At 44.6% G+C, this 8,860-nt stretch overlaps 1 protein-coding gene across 1 annotated transcript; it reads right to left on the bottom strand.

Moving 5' to 3' along the window:
* Positions 1-6,984: 6,984 nt before the first annotated feature.
* LOC106495916 (tetraspanin-7-like) lies at positions 6,985-7,750 on the bottom strand. The gene has a single exon (XM_013956476.2). The coding sequence runs from the start codon at positions 7,748-7,750 to the stop codon at positions 7,034-7,036; it is 717 nt and encodes a 238-aa protein (XP_013811930.1). The 3' UTR covers positions 6,985-7,033.
* Between the last annotated feature and the right edge of the window lie 1,110 nt (positions 7,751-8,860).

Below are 8,860 nucleotides of genomic sequence, written 5' to 3'. Positions count from 1 at the left end.
CTATTTATCTCAAAATTTTGCTGCTGTGAATGCAGCCTAAGAGTGACTCTAGACATTAACAGCACAGGAGAAACAAGGCTTTATAGAAATTGCTTCAAGCAGATTAGAGAAATCTTTATAGAATTACATCCTTTGAAATAATGCTTAATTCAATAATTTTAATCCTGTAGCCCAGATAAGATTCTCTACTAAATTCTATTATAGGGATTAAAATCATTAACAGAGGATTTCCTCTCTACAATAGACAGTACATGGTGTACTGAAAGCTAATATCAAGGACAGAATGATATGTTGGGTAGATACCTTTTCTTTTTCCTATTGCTGTCTCATCCACAGGCAGATCTCCCTATTTGACCAATAAATACAGAGCTTCTGAAAATGCATTTGTGTTTGTGTCCTGTTTGATAATGTGGGACCATTATATTCTTTGATATTTGATATTTGAATTTTACTTGTTCATAAAGTAGATCAGGACAGTGAAGGGCACAAAAAACATGGTTAAATCGTGATATTTTCATCAATTTCTCAGCAAACTACAGTGGCATATTAAGTGGATTGAAATTTATGGTCTAACAATCATTGATTTGTGCAGGGGCATGTATTCTATCATTTTGAAGCATAATGGATGCATGATGAAGTATTAACTGCAATAAAATTACGCCAATAGATATGTTTAGCCAATTAACATACCAGTGTCAAAAATCTTGTCTTACAAAGACAGTCAGCTTCTAAAGCAGAGGGAAACACAGAAGCACCACAAGAGATCTTACCACTGACATGGTTGTTTTACACTCTGGTTTGCTCTGCATATATTTTCCAGTTTATCATTCTGAAAAGCATAAAATTCAAGGGTACAATGGTTTCTATAGTGACTCCCATTAACTTTTCATGGTGCACAAACAAAATAATGTCATTAAAAATTATACACTGCCAGTATTGGAAGGCTAATGGAAAAAGAGATTTACTCATACTGAAATCTTTTTCACAGTTCATGCTTAGATTCTGCTCAGAAAATAGTTTCTTTATTACAGTCCAGAACTTACCACTGTTTTCTCCTCCTTTGCAGTCTCACTGTCACCAGACTTGCCTTCACCTTTGGACATTTTTTTGTTTTCTTCCTCCTTCGAGTCTCTAGTCAGATCTAAACTCTTTTAGCTGTACTTCTGCCCACCATGCATTCATGCTTTGACTCCTGACCAAAAAGCCCATGAAATCATACGCGTGCAAAATAAACCAGTGTGGACTGTCTGCTTTCCTGATGAAAAGATCCTTTCCCACAAATAAATGCTTTCTTCAATTGTTTGAGACATAATTTGAGGTGTCATGGGGAAGCGACCATGGCTTTGACAGGACCCCTGATGCAGAGGTATGTGGTGAAGGTTGGATGGAGGAGAGGGACTGGACATGTAACATCTTTACAGACGTTCCTCAGATGTTATATGGACCTTTAGAAACCACAGCTGTCTTTTTAAAGTTAGAGTATCTTATAACTTGCTCTGTTCCATGCTGCTGCCAGCACAGCTCAGCCAAGAAAATAAACAAAACAGTGCTACTTTTCCAGTGGTACCTACCATCCTCCTCAGCTGAAGAGATTTCAGGCAAAAAGAAAATCTTGGACTCTGTAGTCGTGTGACTTATGTCTTAGCTTTTGGCTGACATTCTGTGCTGCTTCAAAACAAGACTGTGGTAAGACTTCTTAACTTGACCTCCCAAACTTTCTCTGGACATGCTTTTTTTATTAGTATCCAAAATATTTTATTAGGAAAACACTGAATTTCCAGCTCTGTTCCCATTCTATCTGAGTTACCAAAATCTCCTGTAGGTTGCTGGATATTTACTGTAATTTACTGTAATTTAATTGTGGAAATAATAGGATGATTACTCTTCTTGTCAAGGTCTTTATACAATATCAGCTGATATCAGTGGAAATCACAGAGGTAGTAAGTGATTGCTAAGATAAATAGAGAAGCATGAAAATCACATTTTCACGGACAAAATCTTTTTTCTTCTCTGATTTAGCCAATCTTACCACTAATATCTAAATTTAAGGAAAACCAGGAAAACCATCTCTTCTCTAAGAATTTATGATGCATTATAAGGCCCATTTTTAGTTCTGGTTATCTGTAATGTGGAGTTACGGTATACGCAAGTACAGTAAATAACTCATGCTAGACAAAAGATCAGCATCAAAGCGTTCTTGAAGTTTGAAAGAGTCATATTCTTGGCATTCACTTAACAGAAAAAATAGATCAACATCATAAAATATTCCTTGTTTCATAACAAGGCCTAATCCTACCACCTTGTCAATGCTAAATCTGTTTGCTCAGACAATAAAACTATTGTTTCTACTATTGCAACATAGCTTGTTCTTATATTGGTATATTTTTAACTGATCAGATAATCCCTAGTTCTATAACTGAGTTCAGCTTTTTGTAGAAGATAGCATCAGCCTTCATTTAAAATAAACCATTTTGTTGAGTGACATGTTGAAGGAGATGACAAAAAACAAATACATATTTGAGCAAGGGGGAGATTGTGCTGTCTGGTGTAACATTTTCCAGTTCCAGTTCCAGTTCCAGAAAAAAATTAACCTTGAATCTAGACCATTTTGAGAATTAAATTAAAATTGGTTCACTGGTGGGGTAAAAGCTACTGGTGGGGTAAATGTGGATTCATTCTGGGAATTAATTTGAAAAGAATGATATTTCTTCCATACCTTTACAAAAGTTAATGTTGTTTATTATTATTCTATGAACTAGCAAAAACATTTCTGTTAAAACCCACAGCAAGTCAATGAACTTTTCAGTGATATAAATATGCTTAACCTTGTGTGATCATATGCAGAGGTTTATGGCTATTTCAGTGACTGTAGGCCAAGAAAGGAGAGTGACAGTTTACCTTTTGAATTATTCATTATATTAAGCTGATGTCCTCAGATTCAGGTCTGACCTCCATACAAACATGCACTGGTATGCTTAGAACTGTGTCATTCCTATTTTAATTAAAAATTCTTTTAGCAACTTAAAAAAAAAAACCTACTGAAGCGAACATCTACACAAGCTTTTTGACAAAATGAGTTTTAACAACATCCTTCATTCTGATTGAGTGCATGTGTCATATAATGCAATCAGGATCAATATCAGAAATAATTTTAATAATCAAAATCAGTGTAGCAAGAAAAAAGCAATGCCGTATTCTTGCAAGTTTTCACAGCTTATTGATTCAAATGAAGAAGACCGTAGTGATAAACTCAGTGCAACTCCATGCCCCTTCCCCAACCCTCTCCACAACATTTGTGTTATTGGTTCTTTAATGGATCTTTCTGAATATGAAACCACAGTAGGTTTCTGTCTTTACATTCAGTGTACATTTCATTTATATTTCACTTGTACTTAGTTGAACCATGAAGAGACATACAGAAATACAAGTTTTGAGTCAGTTTTTAAATGGAACCTCGCATGATTCGACTCAGTCTACAGTGACCTCACATCTGCCTATATAAAATATAGACAGCTTCACTCATAACACTTGCTAGACTTTAGTTCTGAAATACTAATACAAACTGTACTTTTTGCCCATTGTTAAAACTGTACGAAATGACTTTGAATTCTGGAAAACAAGAGGACTTCCACTAGTACATAACTCCAAAGAGAAGCAGCATTAGTAAGGGGACGTTTACAAACAAAAATAAAAACGAAGGTATGTAAAAGAATAAACATTAAAAAACAGTGATTAAAAAAACAAAACACTTTTCTCTATAAAGAGATATCCCAAAACATCTCCTGAGTCTACCTATGCAGATGAATAAACAAATGACTATAAGAAGCCTGTTTACACTGCACTTTTCACCTGGAACATGATTATCATATTACTTAGTTACATAGTCATCTAATATCTGGACAAATGGGCAATCAAGCCACAACTAACACCCAAACACAGCATAAGCATTAATCCAGAATCGCTCTTCAGTTTACAGACAAGGCTCCATCCATGCAGACTAGAACTGCTCTCCAAACAGGCATACTACAGACCCTTTATATCTTAAGCAAGGCTTTGTAAATCTTCCTAACATGAGGACACCTTACTCCTCCCAACTGCTAACACTTCAAAAAAAACCCAGAGATTATCATAACAGAACTCCGTCTTTCTTTTTATACTTTTAACCTCCTGAGCTTTGGTCAGAAGAACTGACCCCCAGGGGATTACATAATTGATCTTTGCTCTTGGAACTAAATAGAGTAGCAAAATCAATTTGTACTCCAGTGTGTGCCAGACATTTCTGGCTGCTCCTTGTAGATTTTTGTTTGTAAACACTGTTCTGGATTCAAGCAGTCCTTATCTGAAACTTATTTCAAACTTTAGCCTACTTTATATATCTGGTGAGCAATGTCACCTACACTATTTACATTATATTTTTTTTTATATTCTCATCTGCCATCAAGCTTGAGCAATTGTTAATGTAAATCACAGCAATTCCCTTTATGGCTTCTGAGCAAGCCTGCTGCAATCTTCAGGAATACTGCACCTTTAGGAGAGCAGGCCAGCAAGTCAGGGGCTGTTATCAACACAACAAACTGCAGCACTATCCCCAGGCAGGAAAGAGCTACGAACCTGCAGGTGCGGCAGATTCACAGTACAGTCGAGCAAACCCTCTCCCAAAAAAGGAGACTGATGGAGGACAAAAAGGGGCTTCATTGCCCTTCATGAAGGGATAGTATTTCCAGGTATTTTTAACTGGTATAAACCATCAAAAGCAGGAAAGATATCTAAAATCAGAATCCTTTGGAGTGAATATGACCTCTTCCCTGGCTTCACCCCCAGGAGTACTGTCAAACAAAATCCTAGAAGTCTATTTTCAGTGAGGACTGAAGATCTCCAAGGGGGAAAAACAGAAATACCGGGGCAGGATTGCTTTAGGTACAGAAATTGCAAGGATTTAAACAGCAGGAGGAGGGTTAGCACCGCATCTCACATGATCCTTCCCCTGATGGAGTCCCCGGGACATGTTCTGGGAGCTGGCTGCAACGCGGGAGAGCTCTTGCAGGATGGGGCTGAGGGAGGGCCAGGGTTTTCCATCTGTTTTTCCCCACGGAAAGGCAGCAATCGGTTTGCTGCTCCCTTTGCACGTCTCACCTGAGGGAGCAGGCACTGGTCAAAACAGCGGGCTGGGACAAGCTCCATGCTCTGCTGCTCTCGTCTCCCTCACGAGCAGGATGGAGCCTCCGCCTGGCTAGTCCTAGCAATCAAGCAATCGCCCTCCAGTGGGGGGAGAAGAGAAAGCCAGAGAACTAGTAAAAAGTAGTAAAACCAAGCGATAAAGAAAATGATCAGAGCCTTCCTTGCTCCCCACCCCATGCACTCAATGCTGGGGCAGCAGTGCTTTACTTCTAATCCCCTTTCCCTGAGAGGAACTCCAGTCCTCCCTCCGAAGTGATCACTCATTTCCTTCTTCACTGCAGATTACCTGTCTTGCTGGTATTTGTTAGCATTTGCCTTTTCTTCACAGTTTTGCTAGCTAAGTTCCCAAAAGATGCCAAATCCTGGACTTCCTTTACAGTTTTTGGTTCTTTTCTGAAATCCTCTCCCTCCCCAGTTTGCTAGATAAGATGAGTGTTCAGCATATCTTTGAGCCTGGAGGTGGAGGAACAGGTAAAAAGCCCAGTTCAAAGATTTTTAAGAAGTAGGAGGAAAGGGGAGGGAAGCATTAAAAGTTCATGACTCTAAAATACAGAACTTGCTTTTCCTAAGGCTCTGAATACAAGCCTGAAACTGCTGCGAAAAACAAAATTCATTAGATTTGCACTGCTTTCCATCCTGTGCAGAGCCAGGGCTACACAGCAAGTCTTGGAGTCTTCTGCTTACTCTCAGGTTATATAGATCTGGCTTCGAAAATGGGAGGCAGAGGGAACCTCAGGGACAAATCTTTTGAAAAAAAGAAAAAGTCAACAATTCTGAAGGTCAATTTTTAGATCTGTTTTACAGTCTGTTCCACTCCCTGAAGCCAATAGCAAAAGTTCAAAAGAAACTTTTGAAGGAAAGATGCTCTCCCCACTTCTCACCACCCCTAGCCAGATCTGGTTCTACTGCTTTTGCCATCCTCTTCTATGACAGGGACCCAGGTTTAAGGCCTGCTCAGCCCTGCAGAGACGTAACCAGCAAAGCACTGGCTAAGAGAACGAGCGCGTCCTAAAGGAGGGAGTAGTAGCACTTACAGCTCCTCTAGATGGAGATTGGGATCAGAAATATCATGGCAGGAAAAGCACCCGTGGCAGCTGGATAGCTTTAACCTGTACAAAACACATATAGGAAATCTTTGCACAGGAGTACAGTGCAGGGGACCTGCCAGAGAGCAAAACACAGTGGTGGCTCGTGCAGTGTCTGGGCAGTTCCTCATGCAGCCCCTGACGGCAGCTGCTGGCATAGCTGTCCAGGAGCCCACTGACCAGTCCTGCACCTTTGGCAGTCCAGTAGCTGCAATTGCCGATCACTTTTCAGTAACATCATGCTGTCACCAGTTCCCAGTCTCAGAAGAAAACTCACCCCACGTAACGCTGAAAGACATCTCTCTTGTCCTCATAGATTCCTCTTCTCACTCCTGGGCCCCATTTCTGTGCCTTGGTATGTTTACATCAGCAGGACAACTGGTGAGCCTTGACCCAGCTGTCCATGCTGCCCCAGATGGTGACATCTGCCCCTGCTGCCACTGCTGTCTGTGGAAGGCATCCAGAGGCTCCAGAGGGGCAGTGGGGACCTGCCACCATGCAGGGGGCACAGCCAGGAGGGGAGGCACCTTCCCAGCTCTGAGAGGCTGTGGAGCCACTGTATTTCCAGGGCTACAGTGTAGGGGATTTGGAGATGCCTGCAGTGTTGATGCCTCTGGCACAGGCTCCAGAAGAGGAATGGGATTTGGTGGAGGAAGCTCAGGTGGAACTGGGGACTATGGAGGAATGATTTTCCACACGGGGAGCACCCAGATCTCCTGGGTCTGGGGGAAGGAAGGGGCCTGGAAGGGAGAAGGGGACCCCGGCGGGTCTCAGCGGGGGCTGGTGATGCCCAGCGGGTGGGCAGGGATGCGGGCAGCCAGCAGGCAGGCTAGCACAATGCCAATGAGCTGCAGCAGTGCCAGCCCCAGGGCAGCCGTGGCAACATAGAACATGTTGCTGCTGACGAAGGCCGAGACCTTGCTGAAACAGCCATCGCGGTGCAGCCCGTGGGCGTTGGGCAGCCGATGCTGGCAGCCACGGCGGGCCCGGCAGCAGCTGAGAGGCACGGAGCCGTTTTGTTCCACCGCCCAGGGGGAGGCGAGCCAGTCGCGGTAGCTCTCTACGCCGCAGCAGGCCAAGGCGCGCTGCAAAGCGTCCAGCGCATCCGCCTTCCCCTCGTCCTCACCGTAGGCACGCAGGGCCTCATGTAGCCCTTCCTGGAAGCCCTGCGCGATGTCCTGGCGGTAGAGGAGTCCTGAGAGCCCTGCCACCAGCCCAGCCACCAGCACAGCGGTCAGAAAGGCGCCATAGGTGCACAGGAGGCCCCGATGCTCTGTGGCAGCGCTGAAGCAGCCTAGGAAGCCCCAGATGATGACGGCGGCGCCCGTGGCCAGCAAAATGGTGGGCGCTTTGGGGCAGTCGCTGGCCGACAGCACCAGGTAGCTGCCTAGCGACACCTTGGCCCAGAGGCCGATGATGAGCATGGTCAGCCCCGCCGCCCAGAAGACGAAGCTGAAGGCCATGAGGGAGAGCTTGAGCACAGTCATGGTGCCCTCGCCCCGCGGCGCTCGTGGCCCAGCCCGCGGCCGCCGGTGCCGCCGGGCGGTGAGGGGGGACTCGCGTCCTCCTCGGCTGCTTCTCCCGCGCCGCCGCCGCCGCGAGTCGCGGCTCTTCCGCCCCGTCCCTTTTACCCGGCGCGGCGCGGGGGCGCGGCTCCCGCCGCCGCCTGATCCCGCGGCGGGGCTCGGCGGCGGTAGGCGGGACGAGCGGCACCGTGGGCGCCGAGCCGAGCCGCGCCGCGCCGAGGCCTGCCGAGCCGAGCCGAGCCGAGCCGCGCCGAGCCGCGCCGAGCCGAGCCGCGCCGAGCCGAGCCGAGCCGCGCCGAGCCGCGCCGAGCAGAGGCAAGGAAGCAGGACGGGGCTTCTGGAGTATAACTGAAACAATAAATAATAAACTAGCTTCACCTTATGAAAAATAATCAGACTAGAAGAGTTTGATTTTTTCAGAGATTGGCAGAATCATAAAATATGTTTGCATCTTAGTAAGAAAACTGTTATAGACTCTCATGAAATCACACTAGCGAACAAATGTTCATGATATTGCATGTGATACATGGACTGACAGCTTGATGAAAGAGGAGTGATATTATCTATATGTCGTTTTGGAAAGCAAAGCATCTTGGAAATACCACGAGAAGTGAGGATCCAGAAGTGCCCAGCCCACCACTGAGAGCTGCAATATTGAGTGTCAACGAGTGTTTACAAACATGAACAGCAAATACAGCGAGATTGACCTTGGAAAGTACAAACTAATATATTTTGGAGAAAAACAGTACTTAGTGGCAGGAAGCAACCTGCCAAACAGTACATCTGAAGGATATGTGGGTGATAGGAGTTGGCTAATTAGACAGCAACTTGCAGTCCCATTTGGCAAGGAAAATGCAGTCTGACTGAAGCGTAAATTTTCCTCTTTCTTTACTACTTCGCTATGGGCATGCCTGAAGTGTCGCATCTCACTGGCAGCGGCATGATGCTTTTCCATATCCACTGTCTGTGATTTTTCTCCCCAAGTTTACACCTGCAATTCTGATGGGACTATTCCCAACCAGTGCACAACAGAGGGAAAACAGTGCTGTGATTCTTCATGGCGTTTCGGGG

The sequence above is a fragment of the Apteryx mantelli genome, chromosome 1, assembly GCF_036417845.1.
Source record: "Apteryx mantelli isolate bAptMan1 chromosome 1, bAptMan1.hap1, whole genome shotgun sequence".
Lineage (NCBI taxonomy): Eukaryota > Metazoa > Chordata > Aves > Apterygiformes > Apterygidae > Apteryx > Apteryx mantelli.
This window is presented reverse-complemented; position numbering and strand designations above follow the sequence as displayed.

Bases quoted from the DNA above. Each gene is read 5' to 3' on its own strand.
- LOC106495916 (XM_013956476.2), bottom strand. From the start codon at position 7,750: ATGACTGTGCTCAAGCTCTCCCTCATGGCCTTCAGCTTCGTCTTCTGG.